Below are 20,649 nucleotides of genomic sequence, written 5' to 3'. Positions count from 1 at the left end.
TTCCTCTGCTCTAAAACCATACAACATTTTAAATGTAACCTTTGACAAAATAAGAACTAATAGTCTACTTTTACTCTGTTTTCGTCACATATATTCAAACTGGTGTGTAACACTACTACAACTCTGTCAACTTCCTAGTATTGTTAACTTCCTACTACTCGGTCAACTGTTGGTGCGTGATTAACAAACTAAAGTCATCCTTTTACCGTCTTCAAACAAGAATCTACAACATTATCCACAAATAGAACAAAATGTACCTGCAATTAAGCACCAAACTTAGATAAACAATGTGCAACTGAATAAAGGTAGAAGAGAAACTTGTTACGCTACATGGAGTGCAATCATATGATGTTATAATCTAAAACTCTGCATATAGCAAAATATACACATTCAGCACCCACAAACATACATACTCGGCATATTTTAAATACCATCATTTAACAACTATACTAATATGAATATAAGAACATACATTTCCTCAGCTGTTCATTTAAGGAACTACAAGTCAGGAAAAAAACACAACAAAGAAATATAAAACTTCAACATTGCACCCAATGCCCGCCTCAAATTGAAGAAACCAAAATTCAGATACTACAAGGCAACTTAAGGCATATGTCTCAACAGGCAGCTCTAGCCTGAAATGTGGCCGTGCCTAGTTTTATGCTGAACATCAATCTTATTGAGCTACAGCAAACCCTTTAATGATCATCTAAATCGGCAATAATAAGCATTGGTGTCTTCCCATGTTATTTTGGTGTATAAAAGTAAAATTACCAAATGGGATAAATAGGAAAAAAATTGAGCTGCATCTTTTCATAAGAGCAAATAGCTCGGCATCAATAAGCCTAAATATTATTATACGTCAGCCATGTCCCCACTGTTTAAGTGCAATTTCAATTTATCATTACATCAGAGAAGCTAAGAATGATGTAACATATTGCATTTTCTTCTACCAATCCAGTAAGGGATCTGGTTGCATGAATGTGAAAAGTCGAAGAAAGCCATTTTAGAATACTAAATCGGAAAATAACATTTTAGATACTTTATGTGAGGCTAAAATAAGTTGTTCGGGGAGAATACATTCCCGTTGCAGCTGCAACTTGATCTCTTCCCACTACACCTGGTAACTTATCTCCAGGCCAAAGTCCAAAGATAGTATCTACCGTTAAATGGGTATCGACACTGTTACTGCTGTCAAATGGATTAAAAACGTTGAGTGTATCCCAAACAAAATACTGACATTAACATTTTTTTACTTTATCTACTGATGTATGTAAAGATGATCAGAACGGTAAGTGAAACTGAAGTTACTCCTAAGGCAAGTATCTTGGCAACCAAATTTTCTGCAGAATGTATACACTTTTCTCATGTGGTTGAAAAAAAAAGGGCAAAAAGAAAAAATGCTTCTTTTGCTTTAGTTCCTGACCCTCAAGTTATGTCTAATCCACTATGCCCAAAAAAGACATTAATAACGAAGATTCTGCACAACATTAGCAGTATCTTATCATAAATGCATTATCTGATAAAGATGTACACACCATGGTGTTAACCTTTAAGATGACACCGTAATTCATATATAGATCAAAAAATGAATATGCTTCCTTTTAAAGCTTATTTCTAAAATCACGCTTTAATGTCATGGATAATCTTCGCAATTAATATATTGATCAAAAAAAAATATGCTTCCTTATAAAGCTGATCTTTAAGATCACGTTTTAATGTCATGGGCTGACCGTGAATCCTATAAATTAGTCTTCCAAAGAGAATTCTCAACATCAAAATTTCAAGAGCAACAAAGTGAGAGATACAGATACAACATATAGCGAGTTAATATCAGATTCTTAAGCTTTATTTAGAGAAAAATGGAAGGAAAATATATGAAGATGGCTCTCGTTATGGTGATGCTTGTGCTGGGAATGTGTGTAGAGTTGAGCTCAGCAACATTGGGATGTTATGATCAATGTGTTGTCAAATGTGCTGTTGAAAAAGGGAGGTCAGCGACGATGGTGTGCCCACCTATGTGTTACACAAAATGTGGTGGTATTAATGCCGTGACTTCTGCTCATGACTACTGCAAGCTTGGTTGTGCCATCTCAACCTGCCTCACCGGAAACACTCTTGAAAGCGTTCGTGGGTACAAAGTTGAGAAGTGTGTGAATTCTGTTTGCGCCCAAAAATGTAACAATTAGAAAAACAAAAACAGCTAGTACCGTTTCATATATGTTGATCTGCTTTGGGAATCTTATTAATTTATGAATAAATTACATAGATTATGATCTGATTATTCTCTCTCTATATTGTTCAACTCACATCCGCATAATTGCATTGAACTGGCTCTTTTGCTTAATATGCGAATTTGTTATTGTTTGCTGCAACAATTTATTCTCAGTATATTTCAAGGGATTCTCTCCTACTCCTATATTGGATAGGCTCATATAGCAAGTCATTTTGTCCGTCTAAAGTCAGGCAATTATGCCTAGACCAAACTAGATACTCACAGTTTATTGCAATTTTTGACCAGTTTTCCAAAAGATCAAATTAGGTGGCCAGGTAATAGAAATGGTATTTTTTTTTGTTAAATCCGCTTACTGCTGGAAAGTTGTCAGCAAAATGTAGCTATGACCAATGTTTCCTACCTCTTGGAAATTTTCTTGATTCGTTGATAGGAATATTTATTGAAAATGACATGAAAATATATTGATAGAGATGCACAAAATTACACACACTAAAAAAGAAGATCTCAAAAGAAACCTAATTAACCGAAGAAACAAGCTGACCTTCCAAACAGAAAGAATAACCAGGGTCATAAAATTTGTTCAAAAATGACAGACCTGCAATAGTGCGTGCATTAGCTGGCTAAGTAAAATGCTTGATGCGAGGAAAAGTCGGAAATTCGTTAGTTCGCGTATAACACATTTCACGAAAACAAAGGTGGCACAAAAATTCGGCCTATGTAAAATGTTATGAGAAGATCATACAACGTGATTTTGTGTTTAAATGAGTATCCAAAAAATATATGCATTATGATCATCAAAAAGTGGTTAGGGACCCAGGGGCTTTGAACGGGAGCTGTGGGTCTCAGGATTAATCCCCACTACTGATAAGGGGTAGAGCATGGATCTTCATGTTTTAGCTCCTGCTAATCTGAAGGTTTGGTCTACCGAAATGAAATGACTTGAAATTGGGTTCCTTTTCGTAGTTCATATTTTTTGTGTTCATCTAGGAGGTTTCTTATTGGATGACTAGAGATGCTTTGTTTGGTAAGCACAACTCAGACTTTCTCCTTAATGGTATGTAGATTGGCATTCGTAATGTAACTTTAATGTTGGTGCCTGAAGTCTTGAAAGACTTGGTGGAAACGTGGAAGGATTTAGAAGCTATGCGCAAGAAATTAATACTAGAACAAGTAAATAAGCTTCTTAGATATATCCAAGGATCTTTTTTTAGAGAAACAACCAAACAAGTTTCTGGAAATTTCAACACGGCATCCAATATTGAATGTAATCCGGTATTGAGATTTGAGAACAGCCACTGCGCCATCCTCCACCAATACCAATAAAAGGTCAAGACAAACGACCCAACAGGAGACTCAAATTCCCACAGTAGGGCATCGAATGTTGATTGTAACCCAACATCTATATAGAGTTGCATCTGGGTTTGATATCAACGTGCATGGTTGATGTTAATGTGGCTATATATATGTCTGAAATTGATATGGCAGAAATAGTGTTTTCCCCCAGTAGAAGGCAAAACATAGAACGCAATCCATTTTACAATGTTGTTCCTGATGTTAGGGAAATTTCTATGGACTACTCAAACAGATTAAGTGGAGATAAGGAGATTCCTTTTACATACTTTCCTTTTAAACCACAATAAAGTAACAGAAATTATAATCAGAATTTTCTTATAAGTTCTTTCATATAAACCAAAGAAACAGAATCTAAAAACACTGACAAAGTCACGGACATAACAACTGAAAAATCAAAGATATACTGATTATAAGAAGTTTTTTCATATATATATTCAACAGAATTCAAGCTGAGAATGAATACTGTTTCGAATATCTAAATAGCACACCGCCCAACAGAGTATGAAAGAAAGGTTATATATGTCGCCCAAGAGCACCATGTCCACCAGCAGAACGAGAACCAGAAGTCTGCAATACGACCAAATATCAATTATGAGTTAAAAAAGAGAAAATGATTTGGATTCTCATGAGTTATATCCGTCATAAGATAGTACTGAAGAGAATAGAATCCTTAATGTGTGTAGTTCAGACCTTTGGGTGACCAATTTTTTCCCCACATACTTCAGACTTATCCCCTTTGTAAGCTTTGCAGATGGAAGTTTTCAAACTCTTCATTTCCTGCGGATGAAACAATAAACAATTTCATTGAATTTCCGGAAACATTTTTTAACCGTAGAAAAGAATCAAAAGATATAGATAGAATCAGAGTAGACTTAATTACCTGATTCTTGACTTGAACTTGATCGATTGTGATCCACGGCAAATGACCTACGCCGTGGATGACGTTGCTAATTTCTTTGACATACTGATAATCAAGTTGCTTTCCTTCATATCCTGTGAAACATTCTTTTACTCTTTTCTCTTCCAATCTCATTAGCTCAAAACACATTTCCCAATTCTTAGCAATTGATTTGGTTATGAAATGGGAAATACAGTAGATTAACTCCATTGCTTCGTCTTGATGAAGATATTTCATGGAACAGATTGCTACTCTGCTGATCAAACAGTCCTCAGATCCTCTCTGGATGAGAAAAATACAAAAGGAAATTAGCAGGGAAAATTCAATTAAAACAGAGATGGAAGTTCAAAAGAAGACCAAGTGACCAACACACTATTTGGTTAACCTAATAGATGCAATACTATGAATCATTTGATAGTACAGAAAATACAAATTTGAGTTTAAAGATTGAGTAAGAAGAAATGCTTACCTTACAAACGACGACAGATTTGCCTTGGATTCTAGCTTGAGCGTAAGGAACCAGTTTCAGATTCACCATGTCTATAAGATCGTTCTCATATATGTATGGAAGAAAGCGAATCAAGAAATTGGCTGAAGCCATATCCAGAGAATCGTAGTATAGATCTAGAGCAACCTTGGGAAATAACGGTGGACGACCACCAGAGCCAGAAGATGAAGAAACACAAGCATACGGGAGGAGAAGAAGAACCAGAAGAAGGCTGCTGATTTGAGAGTAAGAAGCCATTTCGTTTTTCTGTTTGAGTGTAATGAATCTAAAATGCTTCTGGCTCAGAGATTGTGAGGGAAGGGGTTAATATACTAGTTGGGATGGCATGAAGATTGAACTTAGAGGAGAGATAAAAGAGAGTAGTAGGTTGAAGTAAATGGTAATTAACTAGCTAGAGATGAGGTAGAAATTCATAATTTTTCTTTTTCTCTTGCTTACTAATATATTACAGATCAAAATTAAATTTTACCAACCGAAGATTAAATTTTACACCAACCAACCATGTCAAGAATTAACTGGAACAATAAAGAAGAAACACCAAAGCACATCTTCCATGGTAAATAGTAAAAATGCATGAGGGAAAATCAGTAGTTTAACTCACACCACACCATTAGACTAATTACCATATTTATTTGGCCTGAAACTTCATTCTTCTGAATTCTGATGCCCATATTTTTGTCCATCCAACCTTGAGATCAGAATATGGGTTGGTGGAGTGATTAATTAAGTTCAATGCTTACTGGTGAAGTAATCAAGTCCAACCCATGCTTTGCATTTTCAGAAAATTTGAACAAATCAATTCTATCAAAAGGAACCTACAGCATTTTAAATACTTGCCATTTGTTCTTAACTAGTTATAGCAAGAATGCAGCTAGTTGCTTCATAGCTAGCTATAGTATATGATGACCTTTTACCAAAATTGTCATGCACCACATGGCACTTTCTTTTACTTTGTGTAATTTGTTTGCTATACAGCCTTTTCTCCACCGACTAACATTGTCGGAATAGTATAGCGGTATAAACTCCTACGGAATAAACAAGGAAATTCAAAGAACTACGTATGACCTTAATTAAGTTTCAACAACAACCCAATCTTTTTTTTTTGTTAAACAAACAAGTAAATAAAGGTAACTCATATATGTGAGTGAGAGATCAATTACTTGAAGCTAGTAAAACCAAGAGATCGGGTAAATCAGATATCCAACTCACAGCATTTCAACTAATTACTAGAAATTACCATGTTTATTTATACGACGTTTTCACACTGGTTGCTATTCATTCACCTTTGACGTAGTGCATGTGCCAGTGCCACTATATATATATCCTTTGATCTTTTCTACTACGTACCCCTAAAAAAATGTGTATTTCTATCAGAAGACACCACTAAATGATTGCGAGGCTAAATGATAATTTGGCTTGCACTTACAATCAAATTAAATTAAATTACCCTATTTGCATAATGTATCTACAAATACTGGCATAATAATTAGTAAAAAGCGTGAAAATCAGTAATTTAAGGCCAATTATTACACTGATTAACAACGTATTTAAAGTTGCTGGACCTTCTTACACCACGTAATTATAAAGTCTAGTGTGTGCGCCATTATCCTTCCATCTTTTCTTGTGTACGTACATTATGTGCCAACTAGCTAGTGATTTGGCCTGAAACTCATTCTTCAATTTTCTTGTGTCCATGTCTACCTAACCTTGAGATCAGTTCTAATCTAAGACCTGGTGGAGTCACTGGAGAGAGTCCAATGCTTTGCAATTTCAGACTAAAACTAGATACTGATGGGGCTGGCTAGCATTTTAAATACTTGCTAGAGCTCTAGTTATAGTAAAAACGCCGGATGATTTGATCTTTTATGTGTATGGCAGCTGTTCACCATTATCAACTTCTCTTTTACCTTATTATGTTTTATCAAGCAAGTAATTAAAATATCTTGATGTCATTGTATATATCAAAGGTACAAAAGAAATTTTACCAAAAATGTCATGCATCACATGGCACTTACATCCTCTTTTATCTTTTGTGATTTGTTTACAAGCCATCACTGATAAGGTCAAAATAGTATAGTAGTAAAAACTCCTACAGAATTAAGCAATTCCACGAGGAAAATTAAAGGAACTACTTACAACCTCAATTAACTACTTTGGTTGTGATTTCATTTACATGGATCAATTTCCATTGTTGATCCAATTTAGAGAATAAATTATTATTATTGATTTCTTTTTGAATCCACGAATTTCATCCATCATTAATTTAATAGTACTAATTTGTCTATCACTTTCATGCACGAGAACGTATGAGTCTGCACCAACAAAGAACATGATTATACGAGCAAAAAATTGACCCATGAAAACGTCGCCCCTCGTTAATTGATCGACGCACAGATTAATCCGTGTTCATGTATGGTTGTGATTTAAAATTTTTATACGACCAAATTCTTCTCTCTCTCTAACCTGCTTTTCTCTTCTTCTCTTGCTAACTTTTTGACATGGTGAATTAAACTTTTTTACCAAACCCCCATGTGAAAAGGAAACAGATTAAATTTTACACCCACCAACCGTGTGAAGAATTAACTGGAACAAAAAAGATCAAACACCAAACCACATCCTCCATGGTAAATACTAACAGGGTGTCAGTCCTCAAGAGAATTGGGGGAGTTGGGTGTAGTTGGGTTTTTACCCGTTAGTTGTGGGGGAGCTCGGAAGAGTCTCTCAAAATCCCCGTTAGTCGTGGGAGAGTTTAGAAGAGTCTCTCGATTCCCTAGAAAACACCTGTTAGTTGTGGGGGTGTTTGACAAAAACTCTTGAACTCCCTGTTAGTGGGAAAACCTTAAAATGTTAGGGATTTGGTTGTTTTGGGGATTCTGGAGAATCGATAGTGTATTTTTTCCTATATACAAACCTCTCAAAACAGTAGAGATTTGGAGGGAGTTTGAAAAGAGAAAAACACAGGAGAAGAGGAATCGCTTCACCTTCAGGTATGGTTTTCATCTTTTTTATCTTCTTCTTTGATCGCCATGATTTGATGGGTTTTTTTTATTGTGAGATATACTAGATAACTGGCTCTGTGTACATGTTGTATTGGTGCAGTTCTCTGATGAATAATAATCTCTTTTGATTAATTTTTTTCCACGACTATTAGGGAAAGTCTGACAGTAGAAGTTTTGATAGGATATTCTGGGTTAGTAGTGATTGTTTTGTATAAGGTGATATTGACGTTTGTTGCGTGTGACGATGTGCTTAGCTACACCATGAAAATTTCTTATGCACATACAAGTGAGTATGCGGCTTGATTAATTTTATCCGACCATAATTTCTGGTCTTTCTTCTCCGTCTAAAGAGTTATAAATGTAACATGCACATTGGCGGTATCCTCAAGTTCCACATCAGACTAGTATATTGTCCTGGATATGGACAGATTTTTGGAGAGAAAGTGGGAATGTTGGACATATGTGTTTGTATTGGTAATCATTTGGACATCATTTGTTTGTTCTTAAATATGCAAAGAGTTGTAAGTGTAACCTGCACATTGGCAGCCTTGACAAGTTCTACATAGGCACTTTCCCGATGCAGTATGCAAGGCGGGCCAATCTATGGTGTACAATACTTATGCAGCTTAGAAGAAATGTTGAGATAAGAGCCTCATTTCCCCCTGTAAGCATCGGAATACAGTTTCAGTGCGAAAATATAATCATCCAAATAGTTGAGATGACCACTGTAATTGATCGGGAAAAAAAAAGAAAAAAAAAATTACCACTTCCTCCCCTGCACTAATTTTGGTAGATTATATCAACGTAAAGCTCGCATTCTCATCTTTAAATGTATGGTGAATTCACAACTTCAGAACTTATGCTGCTACACTTTTGTTAAATTGTACATATTGCAAATTCGCAGCAGGGCATTCACGTAATTTTGTTGATTTAGAAAAATGAAATGCTAACACTAGACTTAACGCAACAACGCCTTTAAAAAATATCTTAAGCTTTGTGCACTTATTTGCTTTTATCCATGTTCCATTTACTTACAAGTTAAAAGAATTAAAAGCATAACTGTCAAATGTATTTATTCTCAAACAAGCATTTACATATAGATAATTACATACTTAGTCAAGGTATTGAAGAGATATATCTCCAGATTGTAAAATGTGCATACAGTCGACCATCTATCTACTAATATGGATTGTTAACACAACTTCTATTCTATATGCGAAGAAGAGATATCCATGTGCACTGGCTAGCTATTTCAGATGAGATTATGTAGTAGTTTTTGTTTGAGTAACCGAAATATATAAAGTGGCAGTCAGAAAAACACAGTACACATATTTTAACAGAATTAGCATGTGGAGAACAGTAGCGGTTATTCGTATATGAGTGGTAATGGATAGGTTATACACGAAGTTAGGATGATGTATCTTGAACTATACTAAGCCAGTTTCTAAGTGACCTGCAGTTCAATGTGTGTGGTAACATTGTTAGGAAGACTAGTTTTTCATACTTCTATTTTATGTATACTTGTAGCAGGATGAAGAAGGTAGTTTAGGAATGAACTCTCCCAAACTCTCCCAAACTCCCTCTAATAAACTCTCTCAAACTACCTACACTTTCCCAGACTCCTAACTCAAAAACAACAAATTTTCCCAAATTCCCCACACTATCTCAAACTCTCTCAAAATTTCCAAGATTTAAAATACACTCAAGTCCCCCGAAATCACTCCAGGACTAACCCCATGTAAGAGAATGAATGAGGGAAAAAATACTTGCCATTTGTTCATAACCAGCTTTTACACCAAACCATTAGACTAATTGCCTTATTTATTTACTCCGTGAATCTGGCCATCCAACCTTGAGATCAGAGTATGAGTAGGTGGAGTAATTAATTAAGTTCAATGAATGCTTACTGGTGAAGTACTTAAGTCCAACCAATGCTTTGCATTTTCTATCAAAAGGAACCTAGCATTTTAAATACTTGCCATTTGTTCATAAAACTAGGCCAGCTCTAGTTATAGCAAAAATGCAGCTGTTCTCCAACATCAAGTTTTCTTATTGGGGTGAACTGCATTTTTACCAAACCCATCAAATTTTATTATTAAACTCTCTGTTTTCTTTAAAATGGATACAAATTCTTCTTTTTCTCGTCTTGCTATTTCGACATGGTAAGTTGAATTATTTTACCAACCCCATGTGAACAAGAACCATCATCTCAATTTTACCCAACCCATACCCATGTTGTAGTAACCTAATTGTTTATCTATGTAGTCATCATATGAAATTATCTCATTGATCGAATATATTGAGACTATTTACAAGATTGATGGAAACTTACAATAACACTTTTTTAGACTAAACTCAAGTTTTCTTTCTTACAATCTCTCTTACAAGACTCATGTTCTAATCCTCTACAAGACAACTACTCTGTCCTTTATATAAGGGTTTACATAGTGGATGACAGCTAAAAATTCCTTTATTTTCGGGATCTCTGTGCGACATATTCACTCATATACAATCGCTCATCTTCGCATATCTTATATCTTCGCATAACTCCTCACACTTTACCTGTGACTTTGCTGACATCATCTGATGTGACATCTTTATTTGATGTGTGCGATATTTATCGCGTATGTTGTATTCTTCATTTCGCGTGATTATTAATATGTGTGATATTTAACTCCTACAGTTGCCTCTTCTCACATCGCTTGATTCTTCAAAATGAGCGATATGAGAAATTCTTCTTTTTAAGATCGCACATGCTTATCTTTTTCCATTTTACTTTGCCGACAGTTATCCGGATTTCAAGTCTTTCTTATGTACGCGTGTCCTCTTAACCACTCATTTCTTGACACGTCTTTTTTAACCGCAAGTTTTTATCTGTTCGTTTCCTTGCATTAAAGAGAGTAAATTTTTGAACAATGGGTCGCTCCTTCTTATATATATTGTCTTCCTCATATAATATCTCTCTTTTACTTTCTTTTTATCGTCTTCATTCTCTCTCCTTCTCTGCAAATTCATATACTTCATCCCCATTCTCTAATGGCTCCTGCTGGTAAAAAGATGGAGGTCGAATTTAACAGAATGAAAACCGAATTTAATCAAAGAGGTTATGAACTCTCCCTTCCTCCTTCTTGCAACTTCGCATCCAAACTTAACCTCGATCTAATTAGATCTGAGGAATGGAATAGCCTAAAAATCATTGTTTCAATAGGTCAACTTCAATCTCTGCCAATTCCTTTATACGACCCTGCGATTCCTCTGTTCTATAGAATTCTTGCTGATGAGAGATTCACACGAGGAATATTTCAACTGAGTGGTGATGCTGTTAGGATACCCTTAGAATATGCTCGTCGCGCAGCTGGTCTTGGAAATTCTTATCCCGAAGAGGTGAGAAAAGAAGGTCATCGTGACAAAGTCATAAATCCTGCTGAGTATACTCTTGATAATTTCTTTAAGAATTACTACGTCGCTATCATGAAGAGTAATGTGACTAAATAGGGTGTTCGCATAAGAAGAGTAGATGGTATCACCGAGGATGATAAAATAATGCGAGATGTAGATTGGAATTCAAATTCGAATCGTGTTGCTCGCAAATCTAATGATTCCAGTTGGCTTAACTGTCCTGTTATCTTGCATGAGCCCTTTGTTTCTGGTAGAACCGTGGATGGTTTGGACAATCCTCTTCCCAAATATTTTCCTCCTTATCAACCTTGGGAATTCAAATTACTTGAAAACGAAGAAAAGAAAGTAGTGGTATGTGGCCTTCTTAACCCAACTCGTAAATATTTGTAATTTTTTTATATTTTATTCCTTTTCTTTCGCAGGATGCCTCAAAAGTCACTACTTCGCTCAAGGTATGAACTTTGCAGAATAAATAAGTAAGAAACACACTTCTCATTTTAACAATATCGTTGCCTTTGTTACGTATCTTGTTTATTCGCAAGGTGAATCCATTGAGCGACAAAGTTATAGGAAAAAGCAAGAGAATCCCTAAGAAACCTGCTTCAAAGAATTTACCCCATAAAACCTTATTGAAAGATGATGTCTCTAGGAAACGTGCGAGATATGATTCTTCCTCAAGCTCTGAATCTTCGGAGAGAAACACCTTAGCTTCTGAAGAAGAGGTTTCAATTGACTCATATCGTCAAAAGTTGTCTGATCTTTTTTCTGGAGATGCCTTTACTACTCTTGATGATAATGAAACAGAACGTGCCTTCCAATTGGTTTCAAAGATCTGTATTGTTCCTGATTTAGGGGATCGATCTCTTCGCGGAGTTTCCTCTGCGATAAATCCAGACTTCCAATTTGCAATGAATGGCTTGGTAACACTCTATAAAATTTATCTTTGATTTTTTCCTTATTCGCAACATCCACTTATGATGATTTTTTGTTTTTATCCTTACAGGGTGCCTGCATATCTTATGCGATTGCTTTGGATAATGATAGGAAACTTCAGAAGTTACAAGCTGACATTATTAGACTGAAACATGAGAAGTCTACCCTTTCAGATGCTAATGTAATCCTTGCGAACGAGAATACCCAACTTAAAAATGAGAACTCAACTAATTCTCAATTGGTCCTTCAAGTTCGAGAAAAAAATAAGGAACTCATTAGTATGCAATTCAGACTTTCTCACTCTTTTTCCTTCGTTCAATCATTCGCATTTCTTACTTGATTGTCTTCACAGAACTGTATAACCTTTTAGATGAAGCTGCTAACCTTCCTGATGCTGAAATTCTTTTAGAATATCTCAATTCTTCTCTAAATAATTTCCCCACTCGAGGATTTGAAAACTTTAGTTTAGAAAAATTAAGATTAAAATATATTACTATTAGGGAACGTCATAGAAATGCATTATCCACTACGAACAATTTTAAACGACGCCTTTATGAGGAGAAAGAAGCGGTTCAAATATTGGAGGCAAAGAAGAACGATCTTATTACTGAAAAAAGATGAAATTGCTCTTAGGGGTGCGAAAGCATTAGAACAATTTCAAGAATCCGTTATTCAGATGAAGATAGAGCGTGATTCGGCTCGTCATGAGAGAGACATTCTTGTTGAGGAAAAAAACTTAGTTCGATCTCAACTCCTTATAGAAAGTGAAGCTGAGTTAAATTGGGCTGCTAGGGTTCTGAACGATGCTAGAAATAATTTAGGTGTAAATGTTAGTCTTCATACTGAGCATTCTACACTGGTCGCAGACATTATTTCCAATTATGAAGGTCATATGTTGTTCTTTGATCTTAGTTTTTATATATCATCTTTTCATTTTTATATCCCTTAATCTTTCTCAATTTTTTAGAAAGAGAAGGAACAACAAAAGCGAATTTCAGAGTTAGAAACTCGCTTAGCCGCTAAGGAAGAAGAATCGTCTGCTCGTAATTCAAAGTACCAGCAAATGAAGCAAAATTGGTTGAACTTAGTCTAAAACAAAAACAACGATGCTAATCGTTCTCATGAGGCTGCTGTTAGGAAAGTTTGTGTCGATAATGGTATTCCTTTGTCAAAGTACCAATTCCTAGTTATCCCTGAAAATGTTCCAATCCCTGATATCCAAGTTACTGATGAAGAGGATGATTCTGAAGAAGAATTCAACGATTCTGAGTATGAGCGAAATGAGAAAGATTAAAATTGTTTGTTTCTTCTTGTTATAATATACTTGTACATTCTTGTAAATTCAACCTTTATCTTTTAATATGATTCTTATTTTCTTCGCTTCATATTTGTGTCTTCCTCGTATACAAGTAATATTATCAAAATATGGCAAATAACACTTCTTTCGCCCCATTCTTGCCTCTTGTTATTTGTTATATCTTTGATTATACCAAGATAATTGTTATCCTTTATCCAGAGATTCTATTCGTGCGAGCATATGGGAAATTTTGAGAATTAACTTTATATTATTCGCGAGGTCTTATTTGTGCCTTCCTATGTAAAGGTCTTATGTTGCCTCTTTTATGTGCGATGAAATCGTAGGCAGTCATGACACCATAGTGTATTGACCCATTGATCTCATCTTACCATTTTCTCTTTGTATTATTTCCTCTTCAGGTTAATTCGCATAAATATTGCAAGTCTTACTACTCCCATGAGTAAAAGTCTTGGAACATTTACGTCTTTTGACACAATTCAGCTCCCTAATGGAGGGTGCCGTCCTTATCTTCCCCCTGGTTGCCCCTTCAAGGAAGCTTACCTCTATCTGGTTAAGATTATGGTTCTTCTCATCCGGCTTTTCAACGACCAGTTGATCTCGCGATCTCGCATACACTACCTATAGGGTTTATGGAAGCAAGATCGCACCCTAAGTGGGTTATCTTCGGACCGAGTGCATCATAGTCAGGACTTGTCAAGAGTGGCAAGGTACGCTCCAGACGTCCCGAGCACTCTTGACTCAACCGTGTACCTCGGCGCCCTGATCGAGTTTCTGCACTCCTTAGGAGAGCCTTTCTCACCTTAGGCTCTCAATCTAAGATTAGTATCTTAGACTGAAAATTTAAGGTATCTCTCCAGGATGGGCATTATCGTTTAATTCTCACCCCAAATATCCACAACTCAAGTTCCGGGGTCGGTGTAGCCTTCCCTAGAGTCATGCCTTCTAGGTCTTTCCAATTATAACGTACATTAGGTCTTACTATTTTGCCTCTTGCATATGAGAGAACTAGGGTGCACACCATATTTGGATTCCTAGCCAATCTGATAATAAATATCATTTTTTGTAGCCCATTATAAATTCTTATTATAAAGATTTCTCTTTGTATTTTCTTATTATGGTTTTACCATCTGAATTTAAAGTTTTTCATTTCAATCAATTGTAGTAAATAAATGTTGTTATCAAATCATCTGATTCAAAGAAAATCATACACATTCTTATATGCGTTTGTCTTCCTTATTTCTGACTCTTCCGAGATTCGCATGTGTGCGACATACCATACGAATATGTCGCCCATGTTTATAATCATTTAACTGGCATTGTGCGAACATCCTTTTGCGTTCCACTTTATGATGTTTTGTCTCTACTCATTTTGTTGCTTCTGTTGCTATTCATCTGCATCTTTTATTATCCGTTTTTACTACTCCTTTTATTGATTTCTTCTTCCAATTTCCTTCCACCATAAAATTTTCATCAAGTGTTGTTTTTCTTCCTTCCGTTACTCGATTTCATTATACTTCCTCAAATATCGACCATTAATCTCTCTGCTCTTTTACTATCTGCTGCATTCTTTTTCCAATTTCTTCGCTTATACTCCCTTGATTCGCATCTATCAATATCAATTTCTTGACAACTTTTACTTTCAACTGTGTCCCCTCTTATAATTCCAACACCCTTCGGTAAAGGAAACTTTATACACTGATGAAAAGTTGATGCGACAGCTAGTATGCTATGCAGCCAAGGTCTTCCGATTAAAGGATTGTATGGTGACTCGACATCAACTACACAGAATGTGATATCTGTCGGTAAGCTTTGCAGAAGAATCCTCATAGTTACCTCCCCTTTTGGTTTTTTCGCAGAGCCATTAAAACCATAGATCTTGTATGTTGAGGGGATCAGTTCATTGTCTCTACCGCCCATTGTTTTGTATGTGTGACAAAATAGAATATCGAATGAACTTCCAGTGTCTATAAGAATTCTATTTATCTCCCAAGTATTTTTCTCTTCTTCTTCTTCATATTCTTCTAATGGTTTCGGGTTGATTCCCAATCTTACCACTAACGGGCACTCATGCGAAGCTTTGCCTTCCGGGACTTCGTCTGTGTTGAACGAAATCTTCTGCTTTTGCCAGTCTTTCAAGGATGATACTTTTACCAGGTTGAAAATTTCCCTTCCTTCATCATCTCTTGCATATACTCGACTTAAGATATTATCATGAAAATCTTCTATGGTTTTGAATGAATGTATGATCGAGTTACAAGATAGATTCTTTGCTTTCGCTCCCACCTCAATTAAAAATGTGTTCCTATCCATTTATTTTCAGTATTTATTTCCTTGAGATGGTGGTGGTGGCAAATTTCTTGTTTGATTTAGTAAAAAGTGGTCTAATTTCCCCTGCTCGATCATCCTCAATATAATCTTCCTCACATTTATGCAATTGCTAGTTGAATGACCATGGAATCTGTGATAAACACAATACTCTTTATTCCTCCTTCCTGGTGATGGCTCTTCGCCTGCATTATGTGGTTCTGGAATATCATCCATTAGGAGAGCAGCTTCCCATACTTTATATACTGAAGTATTTTGTTTTGGCAGATTTACTTGTTCCCACACTATTCTTCCATCTTTCTTGTTATAATTTGTTTGCTGTCATGTAGAGTTACCTGGCTGAGTTGTATCATTATTTCCATATTTTTGAAGTTGTTTATCTCGGTACTCTTTTTCAAACTCTGCTTGATCTGCACTGCCCATAGCTACTAATTTTTGTTCCATCTCGGCGTTACTCCTTCCTGGATTTCTCTGCGATGTACTCGCAACAACATTCATGAGTCTCGGAAGTAAACTTGTATTTCCACCTTGCGAATATGTTACTGCAACTGGGTAAGATTCCATATCTCTCTGCTTTTCTTCGAGTGCTATATATTCTTCTTGAAATTCGCGTAATTATGACATTGTAATTGTATCTTTTACTCTAAAAATTTGGGTGTACAATAGATCTGTCGCGAAAAGAGCATTTATGAATGTCAGATTAAGATGTCTCTCTTCCACCCTCCTTCCCATTCCACTACACATTGTTCTCCAGCGAGTCGTTAGATGACGTAAGCTTTCATTCGTTCTTCTGAGAAGTCCAAATGCAGTTTCAATCCCTGGTCTTGATAGATTGTTACTTATGTACTGCCCCAAAAAGATGTTTTTAAATGATGGAACGAACAAATGGACTCTACAGGTAATCCTTCAAACCACTTCAGATCTTCACCTGCTAAGCTTGCAGCAAAATACTTGCACATTACTGTATCATAATTTTCCACTGCAATAAACATAATTTTTCCATTGCATTTCCGTCAAATATGCTTGTGAATGCGGGGAAACTGCACTTAGATGGTATTGGTTCTATTTGAATTTCTTTTGTGAATGGAGTTTTCCCTGCTTCCTCCACTGCTTCTTCTAGTTGTCTTCTCCCATCATTTCTGTTTACAGTCATTATTTCTTTTAATTCTGCCATCTCCCTGAATATTTCTTTGCTGAACGATTAATCAAAATATTCTTGCATAGGTATTTTTATCCTTGCTTATCTCAATCTGTTCTCATGATTATTTTGGTGTATTGCCTCTTGTATCTCCTGTTTTTCATCTTCCTCTCTTCTTTGTCTACGCCTTTCAGCATTTGTTTCAATTTGTATTTTGTCGTGTCTTTCTTCATTGCATGTGCGATCATATCGATGTCTTGATATTTCTCTTTCTTGTGGTGTCATTCAACCTTAATTCGTATCTTCTATGCGATGATGGTCGCGCCCCCTTTTTCTACTATCAATGTGACACAATCCACTTTGTAATTCTCTTCCTTCTAACTCTTCCCTTCTTCGCTGTCTATCTCTTGCACGCGCAACTTCTCGTTCGCACTCATATTCTTCTATGGGCGTTTCCCTACCATGTAATATCAGTTGTCCTTGCCTTGGACATTCTTCTTCTCTTTCAGGATTGGTATTTGCTCTTCGAAAAAGTTCGCACGGATGCTCATAACGATTAGTTGCTAACTCAATTATACGTCTTCTTTCCCTGTGATCTTCCAAATTTTCATCTTCTCGTGAATTTTCTTCAATGACCTCCATATGTTGCTCTCGCCTATCGTTTTTTCGATTAGATTGGCTCTGTCTGGAAGAATTCCTACTGGATCTTGATCTTGAGCGTGTAACGCTTCTTGACCGTTGTTCCTGCACTCTAAGGTTCTCTTATCGTAAATCTTCATTTTGTCGGATCAAGTTCGCACGGTCCTCTTCTTCCCTCTTTCTTTCGATTATTAATTTTTGCCTAAGCTCTGCAATCGTCATATTTCTTTCACTCGCTGTAATTGGTTCTGCATTCCCATTTCTCTGTTCTTCTTCTGTAGAATTTGTCATCGCAGTGTGTACACTCACTCTATCATAATCAATATTTTGTTCTTGTCCTCGCTGAAGATTTTCTTCTCTTTGATTTTCGTCCATTCTTTCTTCTTCTTCTTGCTCAAGATTTGTAATTCTTCTTCATTCCACGAGTCTGTTACTCCTTCTAGTCGCCATTCCTTGTTCCACAACAGATTCAACTCTTACCATTTGCTAAATGTTTTGATCTCACTATTTTCTTTTTCGATTTATGATATGATATCAGGATTTATCATCCAAAGCTGTTTTCTAGCGCCAAAAATGTAGTTGTAAGAAATCTTACAAGTACACTCCAATTAACCTAATTTTTTATCTATGTAGTCATCATGCGAAAGTATCTCATTGATTGAATATATTCAGACTATTTACAAGATTGATGGAAACTTACAATACCACTTTTGTAGACTAAACTCACTTTCTCTCTCTTACAATCTCTCTTACAAGACTTATGTTCAAATCCTCTACAAGACAACTACTCTCTCCTTTATATAGGGGTTTACATAGTGGATGACAGCTAAGAATTCCTTTATTTTCGGGATCTCTGTGCGACATATTCGCTCATATACAATCGCTCATCTTTGCATATCTTATATCTTCGCATAACTCCTCACACTTTACGCGTGATTTGCTGACATCATCTGATGTGACGTCTTAATTTGATGTGTGCGATATGTTGTATTCTTCATTTCACGTGATTATTAATATGTGTGATATTTAACTCCTACAAATGTGAACAAGAATCTTAAATAAATTCTACCAAACGTGTGTGAAAAACTGATCATACCCAAGCTGTGAAAAACATTCTCCATGGTAAATAAAAGTGAGGGCAAATCAGAAATCTAACTCACACCATTCAAATAATTACGTCCACTGTTGGTGCATAACCTGCGAGAAACCTTAATCTTTTGTGGTCAAAGCTGATGCTGAGAATTAGTAATTACATGGTACGGGGACTGGTTGATATAAACTGCATATACAATTGTTGAGCTTTTAGTTTCAATCCAAGCAGCTTGTAGGCGCAAAATTCCATTACTAGTATAGTTATTATAAAATCAAAGGTACATTATTTAAGGATTAGCTGAAAAGGATTAAGATTGGATACGATTAACTTAACTAGGTGTTTTACCAACTTCTTCTGAGAAACAAGAAAAGAAAGTGCACTACATGGCACTTGCATGAAATTTACCATACCCATGCATGAGTTTCTCTTTTATTTTATTTTTGTAATTTGCTTGCTACGTCTTTTTCTCCAAATCCATATAGTAAGCTTCGAGAGTTATGGGGCAATTTTCAAAAAAAGAAAAAGAAAAAAAGAGTTATGGATTGGGAGTTAAAACTACTGTACATCACACAACATACAAGTGAGGGAGATATACATGGAGTAATGACAAGTTTGGTTTCAGAGTAGTGGATGGGGTTAACTGCATTTTCACCAAACCAATCAAATCAAGTTACAATCTTATTAACGTCTCTGCTCTGGTTTCTCTCAAAGGGATTGAAATTCTTCTATTTTTCCTGTCTTGGTATTTCAACATGGTAAATTAAATTATTTTACCAAACGCCGGCCATGTGAAAAGGAAACAAAATTAAATTTTACCAACCCAAAATTAAATTTCACACCAACCATGTCAAGAACCGGAACAAAAAAGAAGAAACACCAAACCTGTGAAAAACAGCCTCCATGGTAATTAGTAAAATGCGTGAAAATCAGTAATTTAAGACCAATTATTACCCTGATTAACAACGTATTTAAAGTTGTTGGACCTTTTTACTTGCACAACGTAAGTACAAAGTAGTGTGTGTGCCATTATCCTTCCATCTTTTCCGTTTTCACACGTGGCCTTTTTGGTGTTTCTGAATTGTGGAGTTGGAATGAAAGAAAACAACCTCAGTGTGCCCCCAACTAGCTAGTGATTTGGCCTGAAACCCATTCTTCAATTTTGTTGTGTCCATGTGTACCTAACCTGAGATCAGTTCTAAGACCTGGTGGAGTGAGTGAGTCCCATGCTTTGCAATTTCAGAGAATTGAACAAGGCAAATGAATCCTATCAAAAGCGACCTAGCTAGCTAGACTAAATAATGATGTGTTGGCTAGCATTTTAAAAACTTGCCATAAACTAGGCTGGCTCTAGAGCTCCAGTTATAGTAAAAACGCCGGATGATTTGATGTTTTATGTGTATGGCAGCTGTTCTCCAAATATCAAGTTTCTTTTTTCCTTATTAGTATGTTTTATCAAGAAGTAAAATAGTTTAACGTCAATGTCCCAAAGGTACAAAAGAAAATTGTTTTGGTTCTTTGTAATGCCAATTTTCTTTATAAGCTAGCTAGCTGGTATTACATTTTACCAAAAATGTCATGTACCACATGGCACTTACATATTCTTTTATTTTTTGTAATTTTGTTGCCACCGCTTTTCTCCATCGATAGACATGGATTTTTACAGAATAGTACAGCAGTAAAAACTCCTACAGAATCAACCAATTCCACAAGGAAATTTAAGGAACTACTTATGACCTTAATTAAATTTCAACAACCACCCTATAGCTCAGACAAGTAAATAGAGGTAACTCGCTGATACAAGTGGAACCAA

At 35.9% G+C, this 20,649-nt stretch overlaps 1 protein-coding gene across 1 annotated transcript; it reads right to left on the bottom strand.

Annotated features, from left to right (window-relative positions):
* Positions 1–3,827: 3,827 nt before the first annotated feature.
* Positions 3,828–5,294, bottom strand: LOC113340653 (gamma-interferon-responsive lysosomal thiol protein-like). The gene is made up of 4 exons (XM_026585774.1): positions 4,957–5,294; positions 4,470–4,769; positions 4,280–4,366; positions 3,828–4,156 (listed from the first exon to the last, which is right to left on the bottom strand). Exons 1-4 carry the CDS (start codon positions 5,230–5,232, stop codon positions 4,103–4,105), a joined length of 717 nt encoding a protein of 238 aa, XP_026441559.1. The 5' UTR covers positions 5,233–5,294; the 3' UTR covers positions 3,828–4,102.
* Between the last annotated feature and the right edge of the window lie 15,355 nt (positions 5,295–20,649).

This window comes from Papaver somniferum, unplaced genomic scaffold (genome assembly GCF_003573695.1).
Source record: "Papaver somniferum cultivar HN1 unplaced genomic scaffold, ASM357369v1 unplaced-scaffold_22, whole genome shotgun sequence".
Classification (NCBI taxonomy): domain Eukaryota; kingdom Viridiplantae; phylum Streptophyta; class Magnoliopsida; order Ranunculales; family Papaveraceae; genus Papaver; species Papaver somniferum.
Note: the sequence above shows the minus strand (reverse complement) of the source record. Positions and strands in the feature narration are given on the sequence as shown.